The 26,753-nt window shown below is 44.5% G+C and overlaps 3 protein-coding genes across 3 annotated transcripts; all 3 read right to left on the bottom strand.

Moving 5' to 3' along the window:
• Positions 1–8,444: 8,444 nt before the first annotated feature.
• On the bottom strand, positions 8,445–8,933 carry LOC109750625 (uncharacterized). Its single transcript, XM_020309588.1, has one exon. The coding sequence runs from the start codon at positions 8,931–8,933 to the stop codon at positions 8,445–8,447; it is 489 nt and encodes a 162-aa protein (XP_020165177.1).
• Positions 8,934–10,640: 1,707 nt separating this feature from the next.
• Positions 10,641–12,026, bottom strand: LOC109750611 (uncharacterized). The gene has a single exon (XM_020309571.4). The coding sequence runs from the start codon at positions 11,781–11,783 to the stop codon at positions 10,866–10,868; it is 918 nt and encodes a 305-aa protein (XP_020165160.1). The 5' UTR covers positions 11,784–12,026; the 3' UTR covers positions 10,641–10,865.
• A 379-nt stretch (positions 12,027–12,405) lies between these two features.
• Positions 12,406–15,945, bottom strand: LOC109750610 (dihydrolipoyllysine-residue acetyltransferase component 5 of pyruvate dehydrogenase complex, chloroplastic). Its single transcript, XM_020309570.3, has 6 exons — positions 14,863–15,945; positions 14,581–14,772; positions 14,399–14,486; positions 13,084–13,154; positions 12,916–12,999; positions 12,406–12,820 (listed from the first exon to the last, which is right to left on the bottom strand). Exons 1-6 carry the CDS (start codon positions 15,928–15,930, stop codon positions 12,716–12,718), a joined length of 1,608 nt encoding a protein of 535 aa, XP_020165159.2. The 5' UTR covers positions 15,931–15,945; the 3' UTR covers positions 12,406–12,715.
• Positions 15,946–26,753: the final 10,808 nt, after the last annotated feature.

Raw genomic sequence — 26,753 nt, forward strand, 5'->3', positions numbered from 1 at the left:
GCTACAAGAGCTTTGTGATGAACTTCAATATGCAGGGGATGGAAAAGACCATACCTGAGGTATATTCAATGCTGAAATCAACGGAGGTGGAGATCAAAAAGGAACATCAAGTGTTGATGGTGAATAAAACCACTAAGTTCAAGAAAGGCAAGGGTAAGAAGAACTTCAAGAAAGACGGCAAGGTAGTTGCCGCGCCCGGTAAGCAAGCTGCCGGGAAGAAGACAAAGAATGGACCCAAGCCTGAGACTGAGTGCTTTTATTGCAAGGGAAACGGTCACTGGAAGCGGAACTGCCCCAAGTACTTAGCGGATAAGAAGGCCGGCAATACCAAAGGTATATGTGATATACATGTTATAGATGTGTACCTAACCAGCGCTCGTACTAGCTCCTGGGTATTTGATACCGGTGCGGTTGCTCATATTTGTAACTCAAAGCAGGAGCTGCGGAATAAGCGGAGACTGGCGAAGGACGAGGTGACGATGCGCGTCGGGAATGGTTCCAAGGTCGATGTGATCGCCGTCGGCACGCTACTCTACATTTACCTACGGGACTAGTTTTAAACCTCAATAATTGTTATTTAGTGCCAGCTTTGAGCATGTACATTGTATCTGGATCTCGTTTAATGCGAGATGGCTACTCATTTAAATCCGAGAATAATGGTTGTTCTATTTATATGAGAGATATGTTTTATGGTCAGGCCCCGCTGGTCAATGGTTTATTCTTAATGAATCTCGAACGTGATGTTACACATATTCATAGTGTGAATGCCAAGAAATGTAAGGTTGATAATGATAGTCCCACATACTTGTGGCACTGCCGCCTTGGTCACATTGGTGTCAAACGCATGAAGAAACTCCATGCAGATGGACTTTTGGAGTCTCTTGATTATGAATCATTTGACACGTGTGAACCATACCTCATGGGCAAAATGACCAAGACTCCGTTCTCCGGAACAGTGTAGCGAGCAACCAACTTATTGGAAATCATACATACTGATGTGTGCGGTCCAATGAGCGTTGAGGCTCGCGGTGGCTATCGTTATGTTCTCACCCTCACTGATGACTTGAGTAGATATGGGTATGTCTACTTAATGAAACACAAGTCTGAGACCTTTGAAAAGTTCAAGGAATTTCAGAGTGAGGTTGAGAATCAACGTGACAGGAAAATAAAGTTCTTACGATCAGATCGTGGAGGGGAATATTTGAGTCACGAATTTGGCACACACTTAAGGAAATGTGGAATTGTTTCACAACTCACGCCGCCTGGAACACCTCAGCGTAATGGTGTGTCCGAACGTCGTAATCGCACTCTATTGGATATGGTGCGATCTATGATGTCTCTTACCGATCTACCGCTATCATTCTGGGGTTATGCTTTAGAGACTGTCGCATTCACTTTAAATAGGGCTCCGTCGAAATCCGTTGAGACGACACCGTATGAATTATGGTTTGGAAAGAAACCTAAGCTGTCGTTTCTTAAAGTTTGGGGATGCGATGCTTATGTCAAGAAACTTCAACCTGAAAAGCTCGAACCCAAGTCGGAAAAATGCGTCTTCATAGGGTACCCTAAGGAAACCATTGGGTATACCTTCTACCTCAGATCCGAAGGCAAGATCTTCGTTGCCAAGAACGGGTCCTTTCTGGAGAAAGAGTTTCTCTCGAAAGAAGTAAGTGGGAGGAAAGTGGAACTTGATGAGATGACCCCTCTCGAACCAGAAAGTAGTGCAGCACAAGAAAATGTTTCTGTGGTGCCTGCACCGACTAGAGAGGAAGTTAATGATGACGATCATGATCAAGTTACCACTGAACTTCGTAGGTCCACAAGGAAACGTTCTGCACCAGAGTGGTATGGCAACCCTGTCCTGGAAATCATGTTGTTGGACAACGGTGAACCTTCGAACTATGAAGAAGCAATGGCGGGTCCAGATTCCAACAAATGGCTTGAAGCCATGCAATCCGAGATAGGATCCATGTATGAAAACAAAGTATGGACTTTGACAGACTTGCCCGATGATCGGCAAGCGATAGAAAATAAATGGATCTTTAAGAAGAAGACGGACGCGGATGGAAATGTTACCATCTATAAAGCTCGACTTGTCGCTAAGGGTTATCGACAAGTTCAAGGAGTTGACTACGATGAGACCTTCTCACCTGTAGCGAAGCTGAAGTCCGTCCGAATCATGTTAGCAATTGCCGCATTCTACGATTATGAAATATGGCAAATGGACGTCAAAACGGCATTCCTTAACGGCTTCCTTAAGGAAGAATTGTATATGATGCAGCCGGAAGGTTTTGTCGATCCTAAGAATGCTGACAAAGTATGCAAGCTCCAGCACTCAATCTATGGGCTGGTGCAGGCATCTCGGAGTTGGAACATTCGCTTTGATGAGATGATCAAAGCGTTTGGGTTTACGCGGACTTATGGAGAAGCCTGTGTTTACAAGAAAGTGAGTGGGAGCTCTGTAGCATTTCTCTTATTATATGTGGATGACATACTATTGATGGGAAATGATATAGAATTCTTGGAAAGTATAAAGGCCTACTTGAATAAGTGTTTTTCAATGAAGGACCTTGGAGAAGCTGCTTACATATTAGGCATCAAGATCTATAGAGATAGATCGAGACACCTCATAGGTCTTTCACAAAGCACATACCTTGACAAGATATTGAAGAAGTTCAATATGGATCAGTCCAAGAAGGGGTTCTTGCCTGTATTGCAAGGTGTGAGATTGAGCACGGCTCAATGCCCGACCACGGCAGAAGATAGAGAAAAGATGAGTGTCGTCCCCTATGCCTCGGCCATAGGGTCTATTATGTATGCCATGTTGTGTACCAGACCTGATGTAAACCTTGCCGTAAGTTTGGTAGGAAGGTACCAAAGTAATCCCGGCATGGAACACTGGATTGCGGTCAAGAACATCCTGAAGTACCTAAAAAGGACTAAGGATATGTTTCTCGTTTATGGAGGTGACGAAGAGCTCGTCGTAAAGGGTTAAGTCGATGCTAGCTTCGACACAGATCTGGATGACTCTAAGTCACAAACCGGATACGTGTATATTTTGAATGGTGGGGCAGTCAGCTGGTGCAGTTGCAAGCAAAGCGTCGTGGCGGGATCTACATGTGAAGCGGAGTGCATGGCAGCCTCGGAGGCAGCACATGAATCAATCTGGATGAAGGAGTTCATTGCCGACCTAGGAGTTATTCCCAATGCATCGGGGCCGATGACTCTCTTCTGTGACAACACTGGAGCTATTGCCCTTGCCAAGGAGGCCAGGTTTCACAAGAAGACCAGGCACATCAAGCGTCGCTTCAACTCCATTCGTGGAAATGTTCAAAATGGAGACATAAATATTTGTAAAGTGCATACGGATTTGAATGTCGCAGATCCGTTGACTAAACCTCTTCCACGAGCAAAACATGATCAACACCGGAACTCTATGGGTGTACGATTCATCACAATGTAACTAGATTATTGACTCTAGTGCAAGTGGGAGACTGTTGGAAATATGCCCTAGAGGCAATAATAAAATGGTTATTATTATATTTCCTTGTTCATGATAATTGTCTATTGTTCATGCTTTAATTGTGTTATCCGGAAATCGTAATACATATGTGAATACATAGACCATAACATGTCCCTAGTGAGCCTCTAGTTGACTAGCTCGTTGATCAATAGATGGTTACGGTTTCCTGACCATGGACATTGGATGTCATTGATAACGGGATCACATCATTAGGAGAATGATGTGATGGACAAGACCTAATCCTAAGCATAGCACTAGATCGTGTACTTCGTTTGCTAAAGCTTTTCTAATGTCAAGTATCATTTACTTAGACCATGAGATCGTGCAACTCCCGGATACCGTAGGAATGCTTTGGGTGTACCAAACGTCACAACGTAACTGGGTGGCTATAAAGGTGCACTATAGGTATCTCCGAAAGTGTCTGTTGGGTTGGCTCGGATCGAGACTGGGATTTGTCACTCCGTATGACGGAGAGGTATCTCTGGGCCCACTCGGTATTGCATCATCATAATGAGCTCAATGTGACTAAGTAGTTAGTCACGGGATCATGCATTACAGAACGAGTAAAGTGACTTGCCGGTAACGAGATTGAACGAGGTATTGGGATACCGATGATCGAATCTCGGGCAAGTAATGTACCGATTGACAAAGGGAATTGTATACGGGATTGCTTGAATCCTCGACATCGTGGTTCATCCGATGAGATCATCGTCGAACATGTGGGAGACAACATGGGTATCCAGATCCCGCTGTTGGTTATTGGCTAGAGAGGTGTCTCGGTCATGTCTGCATGATTCCCAAACCCGTAGGGTCTACACACTTAAGGTTCGATGACGCTAGGGTTATAAGGAAGGTTTGTATGTGATTACCGAATGTTGTTCGGAGTCCCGGATGAGATCCCGGACATCACGACGAGTTCTGGAATGGTCCGGAGGTAAAGATTTATATATGGGAAGTCACCATACGGTCACCGAAAATATTCGGGGGTATACCGGTATTGTACCGGGACCACTGGAGGGGTTCCGGGGGTCCATCGGGAGGGTCCACCTGCCCCGGAGGGCCTTATGGTCTGTAGGTGGAAGGGAACCAGCCCTTAGTGGGCTGGGCGCCAACCCCCCTAGGGCCCATGCGCCTAGGGTTTGGGGGAAACCCTAAACGGGGGCGCCCCCCCTTGCTTGGGGGGCAAGCCACCTCCCCCTGGCCGCCGCCCCTCCCACCAGATGGGATCTGAGGGGGCCGGCCCCCCTCTCCCTTGCCCCTATATATAGTGGAGGGGTGGGAGGGCAGCCATACCTTTCCCAAGGCGCAGCCCCTCCCCTCCCCAACACCTCTCCTCCTCCGCGTGTGCTTGGCGAAGCCCTGCCGAAGAACTGTCACTCCACCACCACCACGCCGTCGTGCTGCTGTTGGAGCCTTCTTCCTCAACCTCTCCCTCCTCCTTGCTGGATCAAGGCGTGGGAGACGTCACCGCTCCGTACGTGTGTTGAACGCGGAGGTGCCGTCCGTTCGGCGCTTGGATCATCGGTGATTTGGATCACGACGAGTACGACTCCATCAACCCCGTTCTCTTGAACGCTTCCGCTCGCAATCTACAAGGGTATGTAGATGCACTCCTCCCCTCTCGTTGCTAGTAAACTCCATAGATTGATCTTGGTGATGCGTAGAAAATTTTAATTTCTGCTACGATCCCCAACACTATGTTGCATCATCCCCTCCTCTTCGGGGAATTACCAGCGCAGATACAAGCAATCGGGAAGAATTTCTGGTGCCATTGCCGGGGAGACATTGTCAACATCTATCAAGTACCTATGCATAAACTCTCATATCCTTGCAATTTACTTTGTTTGCCGTTTGCCTCTCGTTTTCATCTCCCCCACTTCTAAAAAGTTTTTGCAAAAATACAAAATTATTTTTTGTTTGCCTTTTCTTGTTTGATCTTTTGTTTGCTTGTGTCCTTGTTTGCATAGTCACGATGTCTTAAGAAAATACCAAATCGTGTGACTTTCCAATACTAATAATAATGATTTTATTACTTCTCCGATTGCTCCTCCCGCCGCTAGTGCGGGGTCTTATGATATTAATGTCGCTTTGTTGAATCTTGTTATGAAAGAGCAATTTTCCGGTAATCCTAATGAGGATGCCGTGTCCCATCTAAACACTTTCGTAGAATTGTGTGATATGCAAAAGAAAAAAGATGTAGACAATGATATTGTGAAATTAAATTGTTTCCCTTTTCTTTGCGAGGTCGTACAAAAATTTGGTTTTCATCTTTCCACAAAATAGTATTGATTCTTGGGACAAGTGCAAAGATGATTTTATCACTAAGTATTTTCCTCCCGCGAAAATTATTTCCCTTAGAAATCGAACCATGAATTTTAAGCAACTGGAGCATGAACATGTTGCCCAATCTTGGGAAAGGATGAAGTTGATGTTAAGAAATTGTCCTACTCATGGTTTAAATTTGTGGATGATCATACAAATTTTTTATGCATGATTGAATTTTATTTCTAGAAATCTTTTAGATTCCGCTGTGGGTGGTACCTTTATGGAAATTACTTTGGGTGAAGCCAGTATTTGCTTGATAATATTATGGCTAATTATTCACAATGGCATACTGAAAGACCTCCTACTAATAAAAAGGTCAATTGTATTGAAGAAATTAGTACTTTGAGTGAGAAAGTTGATGCTCTTATTAAATTGGTTGCTAGTAAAAATGCTCCTATTGATATTAATGATGTGCCTTTGTCTACTTTGATTGAGAAAAATAGTGATCCCGTAGACCTGAATTTTCTCTCACGAAACAATTTTAATAACAATGCTTATATTAATAATAAAGGTCAATTTTAATAAGAGGTAATTTTAATCCTTGGCCTTTTCCTGGAAATTCCTCTAATAATTATGGCAATTCCTATGGTAATTCTTCTATTAATAATAATAGGATGCCATCTTATCTTAAAGTAATATTAAAGAATTTATCAATGCTCAAAAAGTTTTCAACACTACGATAGAAGAAAAATTGAGTAAACCGGAGCATCGATAAAATTACACATGATGTGGAAAAATCTCAAGATAATTTTTTTTCCAGCCAAGGTTGATATTAATGAATCAATTAAAGCTTTATATGTTTCCATATATGAAAGGAAGGAAAGAGCCACTATGCTTAGTGCTAAAAGAGAATTTTGAGAAAGAGCATTTTCGCCCGGTTTCTTTCATAGTAATGATGAAGATGTTAAAAAGATTGGTGTTTATTCTATTGATTCTTTGTTTAGTAATGTTAAAATTGATGATAAGAGGACTGGAGAAGAGTCAACTTTAGCTAGAAAGCGTCCTCATAATTCAGAGGGTGAAAATCTTATTGAATTTTTTTATAGAAGTGGATTTGGAGAGGTAAAAACTTTAACTACTGATGTGCCCACTATTTTGGATTACAAATACTTTAATTATGATAGTTGCTATTTGATTGAATGTATTTATTTATCCATGTTAAATTCACCCAATGCCTATGAGTTTACCCGTGGGCCAAACTCATCGAGCCTAGGAGCGCCAAGATGGAAACTTCCGAAGACTTGGCACATACTCCAAGACTTAGAGGTCGTCTACACCACGATTACCCTAGATGCAACCGATATATATATATATATATATATATATATATATATATATATATATATATATATATATATATATATATATATATATATATATATATATATATATATATATATATATGCAAACCCTAGACACCCTCGACATCTATATAAACTGAGGGGTGAGGCTTGTAGATGACACCTCATACACACACGATCTCGTGGTGATCAACATGTAACTTGTACTGCCTCGAAATTAATACAATCAAAGCAGGACATAGGGTATTATCTCTTTGAGAGAGCCCGAACTTAGGTAAAATACATGCCTATGTTACTATGGTACCAAGGCTACCTGTTCCGGACCCCTACCCGAGATCTGCTGGATTTGACTACCAAAGAGGAGAGAGAGAATACCCTGCATTTTTCTCTAGTTCGTTAATATACTTGTTCTCTACCATCTCAACCGTTTTAACAGATTGTCGTCTCGAATCGCAGCGACTGCCTGGGCCCTTGGATATTCATTTAGTGCATTCTCTCTCTCACCCCTGTTCTCAGATCGGCCTCCTCTCTAAGCTCGGTAAGAGCATCTACAACCATGATGCACAAATCTGGCCCCTCAAATTGTTGTGAACGCATCCGATAGGATGTCCGCTTTGACCCTCTACATTCCTTGCAAAACAACCACCCATCCCAATTTGTGCGTCACATGCATGTGATTGGTGGGGATGAAGAGAGGGGGGGAGAAAAGAAAGAATAAAGAACAAGAAAAGGTGGTCCGCGGTGGGCCACATCCTATGTGACGCACTGCCCAGACATCTCTGTATCTTCTTCATACATGGGTTGGGTATAGTAATTTGTGTACTGCCCGAACACGCCCATACAAAGTGGATGGTCCGGTTGGGCGACTTTTTTTCCTTCTCTCCTGTCCGGACAGTGGTTGGGTTCTTCGTTCGGATGTTTGGGGAGAGTATGAGGGCTCCAATTGTAGATACTCTAAGCATTGGAAACCACAATGACAAACCTCTTATCCGAACCCAGACCACAATGCGTCGTCGCTCGAAAAAATGTGCAAGAGAAAGAAAAGGTTGCTGAGCAATTGCAAGGGAGAGGTCAATGGTGAGAAGCATGTCTCTCTCCCTGCTCACTCATATTGTCGTACAATGAATCATACTTATATAGGAAAAAGGTCTTCCTCTGAAAAGAAACTGTCATGTTGTTTTGAAGAAAATGTCATGTGAATCTAAAAAAACTATTCGCGGTCCAATTTGTATTACCTGTATTTTGGAATGGAAGGAGTAATCTATTACCTGTACATCATGTAGTACATATCTAAATCAGGAAGGATGCTCGGAGTAGGCCAGCGGCGCCTCGCTCTCGTGCGAATTCACCGACGAGGTATCGTCCTTCTCCTCGTCTCCGAGAACGATGGACTCCCCGAAGTGCACCCGCCACGCGTTGTTGGTTGACGCCGCCGGAGATCGCCTGTGCTTCTTGCTAAGCGCGCTCTTGATGTTCGTGCTGCTCGGCAGCGGTACTACCGCGGCCGACCTCAAAGGCTGCCGCTCCACGGCCCCCGCCGCCTGAGCCGGAGGCGACGAACGCGAGCAGCAGCAACTGTAGGCGCACGTGGCGATCCAGAACGCCCAAGGGAGCGCGACGAGTGCGAGTCCGGCAATGGGAAGCCATTGCGGCACCTCGGCCGGCGGCAGCGTCACGTAGAGCACCAGGCACCCGCCTCCGGCGAACACGGCGAGGAGGAGGAGCACCGCAACCACCCACACGCACGCGCTTCCCGGCGGCCTTGCCTGATCGGGCTGCCCCATCAATCAATCGACCCTCAGCACCAGACCTCCAAGACCTCTGGTTAATCAAAAGACCGTGATGAACACTGCACTCCGAAAATGATGCGATCGATCTTCGCAATTGCATTGATTCTTGGCTGTTAATTGTAAACCGGCAAAAGTTTTGATCTATCTTCGTTGTTCGTTCTTTTGTGGCGCGCGTCGGCAAGGCGGATGGAAATGTTCAATCCATGGTAACTGAAAGTACCCTATAATAGTAGCATGGTGAATTGCATGAAATATATGGGATCGATTAACCTCACGTGCATAATGTATTTAGTTTGAGAAATTAGTAGCATATAGTATATTGTGGGATGAAGTGCGAGCCTACAAAAGATATATAGTCCAAAAAGTAGTACAAAGTGCTCTCTTTATTTGTGCATTTTTTTTTTTTTAAAAAGAGAGTTATTTATCCAAAACCACCACACTTGTGGCTAAGGTAACAACTTGATACCAGATTTGTGTCAGGGCACAAAAACCACCGAAATTGTGCCTAATCTATAACGCGGAGCACTGATGCTCGGATTTGGTCGAGAAAACAGCGAAACTGACCAATAGGGCCCGCCTGTCAGGCTGATTTGACGTGCCTATATGGACAATATGCTGAGTTGGAAGAGTGTCCCGTTTGTCAATGACTCAAGTGTTTTTTTCATTTCACCTTTTTCTTTTTATTTCTTCCTCTTTTCTCCCATTGGCATTTCAACAAGCAGGTTGCGGGCGGTGCCCGAAGACTTCGGCTGCTCGTCGCAGCCGCCGCCACCGTCGATGCTCACGGACCGCATGGGATTCCACCATGCCGTCACTCCCTGGAGCGCCGCCGTGTGCGCCGTAGAGCTCGTATGCGCGCACCCGGGATGCACCGCCATAGTTGCTTGGCAGGAGGAGGTGCGGCGCCCATCGCCGAGAGCCGGGCTGGAGGCGCACGGGCAGGCGAGCTCGGCACGGCGGGATGTCGACGACCGTGACAGCTTGATGTGTGCGTGCGCGTGCCTGCTCCTCGCTGCCACACCTCCGCCAGCCTGCAGTGGGCGCGTTGGTGGCGTGGCTCCTCGCGCTGGCCATGGCGGCTGGATGCGCTGTGTGACACGAGCTCTGCGGCTCCTCGCGCTGGCCATGGCGGCTGGCTCGCTGTGTGGTTTGTGCTCTGCGGCTCCTCGCGCTAGTCATGGCGGCCGGCTGGGTTGTCGACGCGACGGCTCCGCGGCTCCTCGTGCTAGGCATGGCGGCCGGCTGCGTTGTCGACGCGACGGCTCCGCGGCTCTCCGGCCGGGCAGCTCCGAGCGCCTCCTCTCCACAGCGGCCTCCACCAGAGGCACAACGCCGCAGACGTAATCCGGCCGCCTAGAACCTGCTCGATGGAATGCCCCCTAGCAGAGATGCGAAGAAGATGACAGTGTAGTCATTGACAGGTGGGGCACACGACTCATTTGCCACATCAGTTGGTCAAAGTTTTTGGTCTTCGACACATCAGCCTGACAGGCGGGCCCATCATGTCAGTTTTGCTGTTTTCTCAACCAAATCTGAGTACCAGTGCTTTGCGTTATAGATTAGGCGCAATTTCGTGGGTTTTTGTGCCCTGACACAAATATGGCATCAAGTTGTTACCCTAACCCAAGTGTGGTGATTTTGGATAAATAACTCTGACAAAGAGGACAAAATCTCTGACTTCTTCATCGATTGACCATAAGATAATTATAATTATAATTATAAAGAATGCTAGCCACCTTTATACGTAATAATTATAATTTACAAGCTGCAAACATTTGATCATTCCCCCTAATCCATTCATTCACACAATTAATAACATAGTTAAACACAGAACCTGAGAAAAGATTTTCAAATTAGTTAGGTATGTGTGCAAGATCAAACAATCATACACATCAGCACAAGTTTAATCAGCATGGAGACCACCGATCAAGACAGCCTTAGCAAGCTGTAGAGCTCCTTCAGGTACAAGCTCTCCTTGTCGTTCATCCTCTTCTTCTTGGAGAAAAGCACCTCACTGATGAGCGGAACAACAAGGGGCATGATTGGCTTCTGCTTCTGCATCTTCCTCTTCGTCGTTGTCGTCGTCATCTCCCTTTCCTGGCCATGCTTCACCTCCTCGTCGGCATCGTCGAGGCTCAGCAGGTGTCGCAATGGGTGCCGCTCGGTCTTGGCCTCGGCCCAGACCGTCAGCGCCGACGTGTTGATATCCCTCTGCTGGATGTTGGCCCTTGCGGCCGCCGCCTTGTCAGCCTCCATGTATGCCAGCCTCGAGAGGGCACGGTGGAGCTTCGCTTTGAGGTTCGCCATGGCTAGCTCCAGGTCGGCCAGCCTCCTCTTGACCTGCACCGCCTCCAGCCTTGTCTTGGCCGCCTCTTCCTCCACCTTCTTGATGGAGCTCATGATCATGAGATTGGCTTCCTTCCCGTCCTGCTTGTCGTAGCCGTCGCCACGGGCTAGAGACGGGGACGATGATGCCTGGAACCGTGGAGACAACGGGACCAGGCACATTGGCTGGGCATTAGACACTGGCATTACAATTCTAGCAGGCTCACTGCTATTTCCCTCGTGCTTGGCAATGGCAACGGCGATGGCGTTTGGACTGGTGGAGTGGCTTCCCCTGATGAGGTCAGAACTCCCCTCAAGCTTCTCTTTTGAGGAAGCAATGGCGACAGAGTCTCGCCAAGAACTCCTCTCCCTAACAACACGATGGTTGGCATGTGCACCCGGCCTGAACTGTGCTTCCGTTGCGAGAATGCGCTCACCGAACACAGCGACCGCCTCCTTGACAGACCGGAACGCGCGAGAGGTGTCGACCTCTGCACGGCCAGATGAGGCGGCAGCCATGCCGCAGATTTGCAGGCAATGGCTTCCCACCAGGCTATAGAAATAGAAGCAACAGCTTTTGCAGGCAATGGCTTCCCACCAGGCTATGGAAATGGAAGCAAGAATAAGCTCCTTGAGGGGATTATGAAGGCGGTCGATCAAAGCAGCTGTCTTGCTTTGCTTCCACTACAAAATGGCAAGGCCATCAAGCAAGAGACAAGACTAGCCACCTAATAGAACCCTTTAAGTAGAGATGAGTGGCAGTACAGCTGAGCTGAGGCTGGAATGCTTTCCCAGCAAATTAAGTAATGTACTATATATGCTGCCCCAGGAACGTACAACAAGACAAAATATCAGATAGCCCGACTATGGTGTGATGAGAGTGGTTGGGAGAACTCATGAGCCTTCACTTGTAAAACAACCATTCAAACATATCAGATATGGTGTCACATTTCACTCATCTTCTGATTCTTCTTAAGCAATTTCGCCTTGGCACCCTTGCAAGTGCAACAACCCGACCAAGCTCGCTATTTCTTGTCTCCCGTGTCACATCTTTTGTTGAGATTGATATGCTCAGATTTGGGAACATACAGATCAAATAATTCAGAAATCAGTGTGGATCCAATAATAAAATTTAACCACATTGATGATAAAAGTTCATTCCATTTCTTTGTATTCAAGGGTGGCAGTGACATGATCCGTTGTACTTGTACATCGAGCTCAACGTAATCAACAATTAATAAACACTCAGGTAAATACTCATGCCTGACACCTATCTGAACAGAAGGTAAAAGGATTATTGAGAAACAAACCAATGGGGAGACGGTAACAAGGTTACCTGATACCAACAAAGCTGGCAACTTAAGTAACTAATTCACACCACCAACATGCTACACATCTACTGACAAGCATCCTATGTGATCGCATCAGGGAAAAAGAATCACTTGGTGCGTCTAGAATGTAAGGTCCTTGGGATCCTCAATTATCTTGGACAGAGTTTGCAGAAAAGCAGCAAGATCAGATCCATAAATAACCCGATGATCAGCAGTAACATTGACCTAGATTTATTGGTCAGGTCAGATAAGCACAAAATCATTAACTTCAAATTGGTTGGTGCGAAAGCAAAAGTGCCAAAACTACAATTAATTTTTACCTGCATTTGGCTCTTGATCCCAATTCTACCATCTTTTGTACCAACAACTGTCGGTTGTGATGAGCCAACAGCCATGATTGCTCCCTGTTTTGAGACAAAACCTTATTACCAAAGGGGTGTCGTGCATTAAATGAAAACAGAAGTGGAAACATGAAGAGTTCATCTTACAGTTCCAGGTGGCAAGATCGCATCGAATCTATCAACTCCAAACATACCGAGGTTTGAAAGAGTAAAGGTACCTGCAGATTGAACACTGATGGTTATTAGCATACATGAGCATACACGTACAGTTGGATCCTACCAGTTTCTTGTGCCCAACATCTAAAGCACTACCAAAGTAAAGGAGATGGTCATAGGCAACTTTGTAGCTTCGGTAAGTTTATATGTGACTGCTCAATTTTTGGCCAAGATACTTCAGCCATGAAGTACCATATGATTTTAACACAGTACAAGTAGCACAGCAAAATGCGATTAAAAATAATTCCAGTGCTTTGTCGTGTGAATTTTAGAAATTCAGTCAGATCTCTTCAGTGCAAAAAAAAACATGCAGTCCACAATCTACAGCTGGATTTGAACTGAATCTTATGTTTTGAAAGCATAAGAACAACCGAACAAATGCCAAATTAGTTAGCAAGCTCTGGTTTCTGTAGCAAATGTCATCTTTTTTGACATAAACAACACCCAAACGAACCCTGTACATGCAAACTAAATACTATCATTGGCATGAAGCACATTATATTTTTTAAAAGAAACTCTATACAAGCATATACCAAGGAGAGAAGACTCAGAAGCTCAGTGGATAGATCATAGCATAATATTAGTATAGTTTGGCACATATAACATGGTGCCTCACCTTGCCTCCTATTTCTTTCTTAATAGACGATAAATTCTGTAAAGCACATTCATATAGCTATTTCTTCCAAATTAAACAATACAACTATTCAGGCAGCTCTTGTTTTTCAGCCACAGTCCGATAAGAGACATAACAGTGCTGGCAATGTTTTTCAGATGAACCTCTCAATCAATGTGTGTGTGAGAGAGTTGTAAACCAGCCATACAATAGCTCAAGCATTTTAAATTACACAAATATGAGTTAAGAAAATATAAAAACGTTTCAACAGAACAAAGAAAATATAAATTACTTCAGTTCTTTTCTGGTCTGCTCTCAACCTGAAATTAATTACATGTTCATCCAAGGAAACTTATACACACTGTGATCTGGAGGTTTGCTAGCCATAAACATTATTTATTACTGAAGTGAATTTCAATATCATAAGAAAAATGGTGGAACTGGTTAAAGCAATATCTACTGGGCGCACGTCTTCAGGCCCCACTGAGTGTCAAAAAACGTCTTACATTATGGGACGGAGGGAGTAACAAACAACAGTTAATTCCCTATAAGGCTATACCAATCTGAATCAGTGTACAGAGATGCATATACAATGCATTAGACATTCAAGTTCGTGTGAAGCAAACAAAGTACCAGAGTTGTACTCCTGGGGCTGTAGCTGCTTTGCACGAGCCTTATCAACCAGCTCCTTCCATTTCCTTGACAGTGAATAAATATCAAGCTGCACAAACCAACAGTTCTCGATTAACTCCGACAAAAGCATCAGTTTAAACATCAACCTTCAGAACAATCAACAAATACACAAAGCATTCAACCTTATCAGCATCCTGGAGCACGGGGGTTATCAATCCACCATCGATGGCCACTGCGACAGCAATGTTGATGCTACTGTTGTAAGTAAAGCTCTGCCCATCTCTGCAGCTGGAGTTCACCACAGGATGCTGCACCAGCGCCATCGCTGTAGCCTTCGCCAGCAGCGCTGTCATTGTCACCCCCTTTGCCTTAATCTGCAAAAGATTCACTCAATTATCCAGCTATCTCACAGCATACAGCTAACATAAGGGTGGTAAGTACTGAACAGAGCACTAAGCGCTTACTTTCTTGTAGAGCGCATCGAGAGCATCGGTTGTGATGGTGTACCCGACCCTGAACGCCGGCACAGCAAGGCTCTCCACCATGTTCTTGCTCACAGCGCCCTGCATTGTGGTGAATGGCACAGTGGATCCCAATGGAACATCTGGTCGAGCAGCTGCCACTGGCGCCGCTTTCTTGGGGGCAGCTGCCGCAGCCTCTACGTCCTTTGCCACAACTCTCCCCCCTGGGCCAGAGCCAGTGACTGCGAATAGATCAACGCTGAGCTCCTTTGCGAGCTTCTTCGCGTAAGGCGAGGCAACCACGCGCGCCCCGCCCTGTGTGGCCGGTGAGGGCGGTGCTGGCACGGAGACTGCTACGGGCGCCGGAGGAGGAGGCGGCGGCGGAGCAGGGGACGCTTCTTGAGCGACGGTTTCCTGAGGAGCCGGCGGCGAGGCGGCGGCGGAGGAGAAGCTGGCAGCCTGGGACCGGGCGAGCGGGATCTCCTCCTCGGACTCGGCGAGGAGCGCGATGGCGGAGCCGACGGGCGCGGACTCTCCCGCGGGGACGAGTACGGCGGCGAGGAACCCGTCGTGGAAGGTCTCGACGTCCATGTCGGCCTTATCGGACTCCACAACAACAACAGGGTCGCCCTTGGCGAGGCGGTCCCCCTCGGCGGCGTTCCAGGCGACGATCTTGCCCTCCGTCATGGTGGAACTGAGGGCCGGCATGAAGATCTCCCGGATCTTGGCCTCCACCCGGCACGCGCGCCGGCGCCGTGGCACGGCCTGCGCGCCGCCGCGTTGGCGGAGCAGGGAGGCCGAGGGCAGCAGCGTGGAGTGGAGGTGGAGGAGACCGGCCATTGCGGGGACGGGAGGGGCAGGAGGAGGGAAAGAGAGTAGTGAGGCTTTGAGATAGTTGGCCTTGGCTCCCTTGCTGTTGTTGTTGCTGCCGCTGCTGCTGCCGCCTTGGGAGTATCGGAGGCGGGGCGGATTAGCCGAGGAGGACGATGCTGGAGGCTTGGGCTGGTCGCTGCCTGCCCTGCCTGCTTTGGGTTTTCCTCCAATCTGACTAGCAACAAGCCCAATTGTCATATTGCCATCAAACTCCTTTAAAAAGGCTTAATATGGCTTACAATTTTTTTTAACATGATACATTTCTACAATTTATTTAACTCGAACTATCCCTAAAAAAAATTAACTCGAACTTTGGATCTCTCTCAATGCAAGTACGATAGGTGTATACCTTACAAGGAGATATGTGTGTGGCATTACAATTAACAAGTGTCGTGTATCGGTTGGCCCTACATATATAATCTCAGACTCGTGTGAATCACACCACCACCAGCTGTGCTGGCCCATGCGCAAGACTCATACAATCGACAGACTCAAACCACGCATAAACTTAGAAGGAGAATATGTGAGAGAAGATTCTAGTGTCATGTTCTGCTACAGTTCCAAACAAAACAAGCATCGTATCCACCACTTTATTGGGATTCTACAAATGAATAAATAAAATGAAAATATGATACTATGACCACTAGTGTATGTAGTAATTAAAAGCATCTCCAACAGCTTCTCTTTCCCCTTAAAAAAGTGTTATAACAGAAGTTGGCACAAAACACACTCTAGCAGCTTCCCTATATCTCGAGAAAATTAGGTGGTCATAAAAACAACACCACATTTTCCCCCTATACAGAGAGGAGATCTTTCCCAATAGCCCAATTTACATTGGCAGGAAAGAAACAACCCCTTCAACTCCACGTCGTGGCCTCTTTATCTCCATGCCTCTAGCAATCTCTGCGCGCCGCCGTAGCGGCTGGGCAGGCATCCACCCCTGTCGCTTATGGTCGTACCACGGGTCTGCGATCTACAACAACAATCGTCGCCTCCCTTGCTCCATCTTCCACGCGGCCACACACCGGCATGTTGGACTCATGGCGCCACCGTCGGGTCCCCACCGGCTTGGGAGGAGTGGAGGTAGACGTCATCGTGCGACCACGACTGGTGCCACGGGCGAAGAAGCAGATGAAGACTGTGAGATCTCCGATGACCGGCAACACCAAAACTCCGCCCATGAGCATTGCAGCCCCTTCGCCGACCATGACGGACACCTTCTTCTAGGCCAGCGAGTTGACAATGTTGATGACTTCGATCCTAAGCAGAAAAAGGTTTGATTTTTTATTATATGTTGATATTATGCAATGTTTTGAATTATGAATGATGATGCACCATTCATGAACTTGTGACTGAATCATATTATTTTTATATGTATTTGACACTCCTTTATGAACTTGATAAATGAATCTGTCGGCATAGGCGAAATTACGTTAACAAATGATGCATGCAATGGAGTTGATAATGGAGCAGTTAATGTTGCCCTTGCAACAACAAAAAAGGGTCTTGGTCAAGCAACTATCGTCTAAGGAAGATAAGGCATTGGTCATGGCATGTGAGAATGGGTGCATCGGTCTGATTACAGGGAGTAATAAAAACATGGACACATATTGAAAGTATATTACTAAGCACTATCATCGCAATGTGACGGTATCATCTGAATGCACAATCGGTTCACTCAATCACCGGTGGAGTCTAATTCAAGAGTGTTGCAACCGGTGGGCAGGTTGTGTCATTCAAGTCGATCATGCAAAGCCTAATGGAATAGTAGAGGAGATGTGTGACACCCCGAGAATCATGCTACAGTAATCTCCCCCTAATGGTGGCCATGTCATCATAATTACATGCAAATTGCCACTTAATAAAAATCAAGTCAAATTCAAATTTAATTTGCAGCCAAATACTTACTTCTCCAAAAATGCAAACAAAATAGTTCATAATATTTCAAATAATCACTAATTGTTTGTCATGTAGAAACCAACATTATTTGATTTGTTAAACTGGAATTAAAACAATGGACCAGCAGCCATTTAACCGACCTTTTCAATTTATAAAAATATTCAGTTCCTAATGGCCTGAAACTTTTTGAGCAGACCCAGAATGTTGCCCTGTATTTATGTGACAAGTTTTGTAATCGACAAAATTCAATTGGTATAATAGTTAAACGCAAAACAGTGAAAGAAAATGAAACAAAAAATAAAAATAAAAAAACATGCACACTTGGGCCACAAGTGTACAGTTAGTCCTGGCCATGGGCAGCCCGGCCCGAAAAAGCCCAACCCGGCCCGGCCCGACGCCGCTCCCGGGCCGAGCTCGGGCCTAGATTTTGAGCCCAAAGGCCGGGCCGGGCCGGGCCCGGGCCCATCGTTTTCACGTTTTCCTGAAGGACGGGCCGGGCCGGCCTGAAGCCCGACGGGCTTTTACGTGTTCGGGCCGGGCTCGGGCCCAGAAAACGGGCCCGACGGCCGGGCCGGGCCGGGCTCGGGCCTGGGTTTTTTGCGTCGGGCTTGGCTAGGCCCGGCCCGAAGCCCGGCCCGAGGTATGGCCAGGTATATGTACAGTGCTTCAGCCCAGCCCACCTGGGGTCCCTGGAAAGATGTCATGCTGCCGCCACCGGTGTAGATAGACATGTTCTGGTCCAATATTGGATTAGGACCTCAATAAGTCCCGAACGTTCAGAATTTAAGCATGTCACCCCGAACGTTTTTTAATGACAACTTTAGTTATTGCGAGGTGGCAACTTTAGTTGTTAACATATGGCAACTTTGTTCCATTTTAATTTTTTATCAGAAAATTGCCATGTTTGTCAACATCACCTTATTACTAAAGTTGCCATGAAAAGAGTTCGGCATGACATGCTTAAAAATCGAACGTTCGGGATTTATCTATTCCGTTGGATTAAGCTATCGTACCGGCCACCACCGTTCAGTAAAAGTAATATGTCCTACTTATTCCGCGTCGTGAAGCAAATGAAATCAGATCAGTAGGGTACGAGAGTCAATCTGGACGAGATTTACGAGTCAGTATCACTATCAGATGTACATGACCGTCGTAGCATCATTGATTATTTTGCTACTTTTTTTGCGAGTGATCTTGCTGCTATTATGATGTTGATCTACCACTATCAGCATTACCAGTTCGTCTGTGTATGACGGTCAATGTGTGCAATGGGTGCAGAGGCATAGAAGAGCTTTCTATCTTCGCATCCTGAAAAGACAACACCATAAAAGGACCATCAACACGTGGCATTAGCATGGATTTGCGCAAATCAGAAAAGCTATCCTTACGTAAATGTAACCAAACAAGATCGCCAAGTTCAAAGACAACATGTTTCCTACCCTTATCTTCAACAAGTTTATATTTAGCATTCACACGCTCAATGTTTTCCTTAGTTAACTCATGCATTTTTAAGATCAATCCAGCATGTTGTTTAGCATCAAATTAGGCTTCCCCGAAGATGGAAGAGGCAACAAATCAATGGGTGCACGAGGTAGGAAACCATATACAATTTCAAAATGGCACATTCTAGTAGTAGCACTACAAAAAAAGACGCATCCTTGACATTATGGCCCGGACAGAAAAAAAAATTGTCATGATTATGACACTTCTATGACGATAATTGTGACAAAAACATGTATCATCATAGATGTGGTGGGCTCCTGCTTCTATGACAAAAAATCATGACAGAAAATGGACTTTTCGTCCTAGGTGGGCCGGGGACGCACCTGCATGATATTATTTGGGCCGTCCATGACATAAAAAATCATGGTAGAAGTGAGGGACGAGGAAATTTTCGCGGAGTTCCCGGTTACAATGGGTGGTCGGGGCCGAGCGATGCAGTGTGGTTTGCGCATTTCTCTCTCATACGAGCGTGTGGTGCGAGCTGTGTTGCTATAATTGAACCCGAGTGAACGCACTGCTACACACTAAAGCCGATCGATCGAACCCTTCGCTGCTAACTGAAGCTGTCCGGCTGCTTCGTTGCTAACTGAAGCAGACCGATCGCTGCTGCTGCTTACTGAAGCCGATCGAACTCCCGTGCGAGACATAGCTAGCCGGTTGGGTTGCCTCTGGATGGACAATGCCCCTTGCTGCCGCGTGCGCGATATGTATAATGAGTCGAGACATTGTGAGTCCAGCCGGTTGGTTGGCTGTGGATGAACAGTTCCCGATGGGGGTTGGATGAACAGGGCCCCAGCCGTGTGTAGGCAGTTGTCGCTGGATGAACCAGACCCCGTGTTAGTACGCGGTTGCCACTGTATGAACAGGACCCCGTGGAGGCTGGTTGAACAGTAGCCGGTGGAGACTGGATGAACAGTAGCCCGTGGATGAACAGAGGCTGGTGGAGGCTGGAGGAAGTCGACGATGGATGAACAGTAGCCGGTGGAGGTTGGAGGCAGTCGACGATGGATGAACAGTAGCCCGTGGAGGCTGGAGCGAGGCACTAGACTATGGATGAATAGTATCCTGTGGAGTCCTGTTTTGCGGTACGCCACACCCCTCCCAATGAACAGGACCCCATTTCGACCATAGACGCTCAAAGAGAAGTCTATTTCCTCCGTTTTGCGGTACGCCACACCCCTCCCGATCAACAAGACTCTGTTTCGACCATAGGCGGTTGGAGAGAAGTCTGTTTCCTCTGTTTTGCGGTACGCCGCACCCCTCCCGGTGAATAGGATCCTGTTTCGACCATAGGCATTCAAGCAGAAGTCCGTTTCCTCCATTCTGCGATATGCCAGACCCCATTTCGGCTATTCCGTCCAAACTAGTTGGCTCCCGTTGAACAGGACGCATTCCGACCCAGTCAGTTGTCTCCGGATGAGCATGATGTTGTTTCTCTGTTCTGACCCAACCGATTGGCTGCCGATGAACAGGACGTCATCGTTGTACGAGTTCGAGACCACGCCCGTATGTACGTATGTGGCCGTCTTTTTTGCAGCGTGGTTGTACGTATGTGTACACAATTAGATGAGACTGCTGATACGTCTCCATCGTATCTACTTTCCAAACACTTTTGCTCTTATTTTGGACTCTAATTTGCATGATTTGAATGAAACTAACCCAAACCAACGTTCTTTTCAGCAGAAGTACCATGGTGTTGTTTTTGTGTAGAAATAAAAGTTCTCGGAATTGGACGAAACTTTTTGGAGATTTATTTTGGAATAAAAGAAAAATACTGAAGCAAAGACCCACTGGATGGGGCCCCTTGCTACCCACTAGGCACCAGGGCGCGCCTGCCCCCTCTGGCGCGCCCTGGTGGGTAGTGGGCCCCATGAGGCTCTGCTGACCCTAATCTGGATGCTATAAATTCCTATTTCCCAAGAAAAAATCAAAGAGGAAGTTTCATCATGTTTTACGATACGGAGCCGCTGCCACCTCCTATTCTTTATTGGGAGGCCAGATCTGGAGTCCGTTCGGAGCTCTGGAGAGGGGGATCCTCTGTCGTCGTCATCATCAGCCATCCTCCATCACCAATTTCATGATGCTCACCGCCGGAGTGAGTAATTCCTTTGTAGGCTTGCTGGACGGTGATGGGTTGGATGAGATTGATCATGTAATCGAGTTGGTTTTGTTAGGCCTTGATCCCTAGTATCCACTGATACGTCTCCAACGTATCTATAATTTTTGATTGTTCCATGTTGTTATATTATCAATCTTCGATGTTTTATAATCATTTTATAGTCATTTTATCTCATTTTTTGGTACTAGCCTACTGACATAGTGCCAAGTGCTAGTTGCTGTTTTCTGCATGTTTTTTACATCGCAGGAAATCAATATTAGACGGAGTCCAAATGCCACGAAACTGTACGGAGAATTTTTATGGGCTAGAAGGAACATAATGGGCCCTAGCTGCGCCTGGGGGTGCCCCGAGGGAGGCACAACCCACCAGGGCGCGCCAGGAGGCCCAGGCGCGCCCTGGTGGGTTGTGCCCACCTCGGTGCCCCCGGGACCGCCTCCTTGCTTTATAAATACCCCAATATTCTAGAAACCCTAGAAGCATCGACGAAATATTCATCCAGCCGCCGCAGAGTCCAGAACCACCAGACCCAATCTAGACACCATCTCGGATGGGGTTCACCACCTCCATTGGTGCCTCTCCGATGATGCGTGAGTAGTTCTTTGTAGACCTTCGGGTCCGTAGTTAGTAGCTAGATGTCTTCCTCTCTCTCGCTGGATTCTCAATACAATGGTCTCTTGGAGATCCATATGATGTAACTCTTTTTGCGGTGTGTTTGTTGAGCCTATGAACTTTGAGTTTATGATCAGATCTATCTTTTTATATCCATAAAAGTTATTTGAGTTTCTTTGATCTCTTATATGCATGGTTGCTTATAGCCTCGTATTTCTTCTCCGATATTTGGGTTTTGTTTGGCCAACTTGATCTATTTATCTTGCAATGAGGAGAGTTGCTTTGTAGTGGGTTCGATCTTACGGTGCTTGATCCCAGTGACAGATGGGGAACCAACACGTATGTATCGTTGCTACTAAGGATAAAACGATGGGGTCTATCTCTACATAGATAGATCGTGTCTACATCATGTCATCGTTCTTATTGCATTACTCCATTTTTCCATGAACTTAATACACTAGATGCATGCTGGATAGCGGTCGATGTGTGGAGTAATAGTAGTAGATGCAGGCAGGAGTCAGTCTACTAATCTTGGACGTGATGCCTATATAATGATCATTGCCTGGATATCATCATAATTATTCAAAGTTCTATCAATTGCCCAACAGTAATTTGTTTACCCACCGTTTGCTATTTTTCTCGAGAGAAGCCACTAGTAAAACCTACGGCCCCCGGGTCTTCCTTCTCATATATTTGCCGTTGATCTACTTTTTTCTTGCATTTATTTTCAGATCCATTAAACCAAAAATACAAAAACACCTTCTTGTGTTTTATTTCTATTTATTTTATTTGTGATCTATCTTTCAATCTACTACAAATTTATCTCACGTCCGTTTGCCTATCTTGAGGCGCCGTACTCCGGAAGGGATTGACAACCCCTTTAACACGTCGGGTTGCGAGGATTTGTTATCTGTGTGCAAGGGCTGTTTAAAGTGTGTTGCTTGGTTCTCCTACTGGTTCAATAACCTTGGTTTCATAACTGAGGGAAATTCCTACTGTTGTTGTGCTGCATCATCCCTTCCTCTTTGGGGAAACACCGACGTAGTTCTAGCAGACAGGAACTTTCTGGCGCCACTGCTAGGGAGTCATCAAGAGGAATTTCTGGTGCCGTTGCCGGGGAGGATCTTCAACATATACCAGGTTCCTAATCACAAATCTCATGTCCTCGCAATTTACATTATTTGCCATTTGCCTCTCATTTTCCTGTCCCCCACTTCACAAAAATTTGCCGTTTTATTCGCCTCTCTTTTCCGTTCGCCATTTTCTTGTCGGATCTGTTTTTGAGTGCAATCTTGTTGTGTGGTCATCATGACTCAATAGAACACCAAGTTATGTGATTTCTCAAATACCAACAACAATTATTTTATTGGCACTCCGATTGCTCCTCCCGCCACTAGTGCGGAGTCTTGTGATATTAATACTGCTTTGCTGAATCTTGTTATGAATGATCAATTTTCCGGTACTCCTAATGAGGATGTCGCGTCCCATCTTAATACCTTCGTGGAATTGTGCGATATGCAAAAGAAAAAGGTGTGGACAATGATGTGGTGAAGATGAAATTATTTCTGTTTTCTTTGCGTGATTCTGCAAAAATTTGGTTCTCTTCTTTGCCTCGCAATAGTATTGATTCTTGGAATAAGTGCAAAGATGCTTTTATCACTAAGTATTTTCCTCCCACAAAAATTATTTCCCTTAGAACCCAGATCATGAATTTCAAGCAACTTGAACATGAGCATGTTGCACAATCTTGGAAAATGATGAAAACGATGTTGAGGAATTGCCCAACTCATGGGTTAAATCTTTGGATGATCATACAAATTTTTTATGCGGGATTGAACTTTGTTTCTCGTAATCTTTTAGATTCCGCTGCGGGTGGTACTTTTATGGAAATTACTTTGGGTGAAGCCACCAAATTGCTTGATAATATCATGGCAAATTATTCACAATGGCATACCGAAAGGGCTCCTACTAGTAAAAAAAGTTAATTCAGTTGAAGAAAAATCTTCTTTGAGTGAAAAAGTTGATGCTCTTATGAAATTGGTTGCTAGTAAAAGTGCTCCTATTGATTTTAATGATATGCCTTTGTCTACTTTGATTGAGCAAAATAGTGATGCCATAGATGTGAATTTTATCTCTCGAAATAATTTCAACAACAATGCTTATAGAGGTAATTTTAATCCTAGGCCTTTTCCTATTAATTCCTCTAATAATTATGGTAATTCCTATGGAAATCATCTTATAATAATAATAGGAACACCTATGATCTTGAGAATAATATTAAAGAATTTATCAACACTCAAAAAGTTTTCAACACTTCCATAGAAGAAAAGTTGAGTAAGATTGATGATTTGTCTAGAAGTGTCGATAGAATTGCTCATGATGTGGAAAATCTCAAGATGAAAATTTTTGTGCCTAAAGTAGATGAATCGATTAAAGCTCTTTATGTTTCTATGGATGAAAGTAAGTAAAGAACCGCTATGCTTAGAGCTAAAAGAGAATTTTTAGAAAAAGCGTTTTTAGTGATTAAAAGTGATGAAGATCTTAAAATGATTGGTGTTTCTTCTATTGATTCTTTGTTTAGGAAAGTTAAGATTGATGAAAAAGGGACTGGAGAAGAGTCAACTTTAGGTAGAAGGCGTCCCGATATTTCGGAGGGTGAAAATCTTGTGGAGAAAATTGATGAAAGTGGGTTTGGAGAGGTCAAAACTTTAACTAGTGAAGTGCCCACTCTTTTGGATTACAAAGACTTTAATTATGATAATTGCTCTTTGATTGATTGTATTTCCTTGTTGCAATCCATGATAAATTCACCCCATGCCTATGAACAAAACAAAGCTTTTACTAAACATATTGTGGATGCTATGATGAAAGCTTTCGAAGAAAAAATGGAATTAGAAGTTTCAATTCCTACAAAATTGCATGATGAATGGGAACCTACTATCAAAGTCAATATTAAAAATTATGAGTGTTTTGCTTTGTGTGACTTGGGTGCTAGTGTTTCTACAATTCCGAAATCTTTATGTGATGTGCTTGGTCTTACTAATCTTGAAGAATGTTCTTTGAATTTGCACTTGGAGGATTCTACTATAAAAAGCCTATGGGAAGAATTAATAATGTCCTTATTCTTGCAAATAGGAATTATGTGCCCATAGATTTTATTGTTCTTGATATTGATTGCAATCCATCTTGCCCAATTATTCTTGGTAGACCGTTTTTACGCACTATCGGTGTCGTGATTGATATGAAAGAAGGCAATATTAAGTTCCAATTTCCTTTGAGTAAGGGTATGGAACACTTTCCTAGAACAAGAATTAAGCCACCTTATGAATCAATCATAAGGGCATCTTATGGATCTCGAACCAAAGATGACAAAACTTAGATCCTTGCCTTTATGCCTAGCTAAGGGCGTAAAACTATAGCGCTTGTTGGGAGGCAACCCAATGAATAAATTTTATTTTTGCTTTCTGCTTTCTGTTCTTGAGTGTTAGCATAATTATGCTACAGGCATGATTGTGTTTTTGTGTTTTAATTAGTGTTTGTGCCAAGTAGAACCGATAGGATCTTCTTGGGAGATAGTTGTTTGATCTTGCTGAAAAAGATAGAAACTTTGCGCTCACAAAAACAATTCTCATTTTTTTACCAGAAAGTGCTTTTGCCCTGATTCTTTTTGCAGAAGATTAATATAAAAATTACCGAGGTCGTCCTATTTTTTCAGAATTTTTGGAGTTCTAGAAGTTTTCAAAAAAGTCAGATTTCTACAGACTGTTCTGTTTTGACAGATTCTGTTTTCTTTGTGTTGTGTGCTTATTTCGATGGCTCTATGGTTTTCTTTGATGAGTTTTTTCCATAGAAAAGTTGGAATATAGTAGATATAATACAAAAACAAAATATGAATTAGTTTGATACAATACTTATTAGTGGTTTGCTTTCTTATACTAACGGATCTCACGAAGGTTTTGTTGAGTTTTGTGTGATTGAAGTTTTCAAGTTTTGGGTTATCTTATGATGGATGAAGGAAGGATAGAAGAGCCTAAGCTTGGGGATGCCCCAGCATCCCAAGCTATTATCCAAAAATGAGCAACCAACTAAGCTTGGGGATGCCCCCGAGTGGCATCCCCGCTTTCTTCCAACGGCTATCGATATTTTACTCGAAACTATATTTTTATTCGTCACATGATATGTGTTTTGCTTGGAGCGTCTCGTATGATATGAGTCTTTGCTTGTTTTATTTTGTGCTTTAAGTCATCAATCCTTGCTGGACACACCTATTTGAGAGAGCCAAAATTATTGTTAGAATTGCTCTCTATGCTTCACTTAAATTTTTATGAGCTATGGACTTGCTCTAGTGCTTCACTTATATCTTTTTGAGCACGGTGTTCTTAGTACTTTTGAAGAAATGCTCTCTTGCTTCACTTAGATTTATTTGAGAGTTAGTAAAATTTTCAAGAAATTCTCTCTTGCTTCACTTAAATTATTTTGAGAGAAAGAAAAAATTATGCTCATGATCTTCACTTATATTTGTTTGAGCTTATGAAAAGCAATACATGAAAATTAGTCCCAAAGTGATAGATATCCAAGAAGGATATAATAAAAACTTTCATGAAGATCATTGGACAAAATAAACTTGATTCTTAGTAATAGTTTTGAGATATGATGATGTGATATGTGAGTTGTGTTGATGAGTAATTATGCTTTAGTAAGAATATTGGTGTTAAGGTTTGTGATTCCCTATGCAAGTACGAAAGTCAATAGTCATGCAATGAAATTATATCCTACTTGTGGTGCATTATTCGGTGTTAATTATGCTTAATGCTTGCTTATGAGATTATTCATTTCTTGGTTGGTCTCTTCTCAATCTTTTTGCTAGCCTTTATTTTGCACCAAGTATGAT

This window comes from Aegilops tauschii, chromosome 5 (assembly GCF_002575655.3).
Source record: "Aegilops tauschii subsp. strangulata cultivar AL8/78 chromosome 5, Aet v6.0, whole genome shotgun sequence".
Lineage (NCBI taxonomy): Eukaryota > Viridiplantae > Streptophyta > Magnoliopsida > Poales > Poaceae > Aegilops > Aegilops tauschii.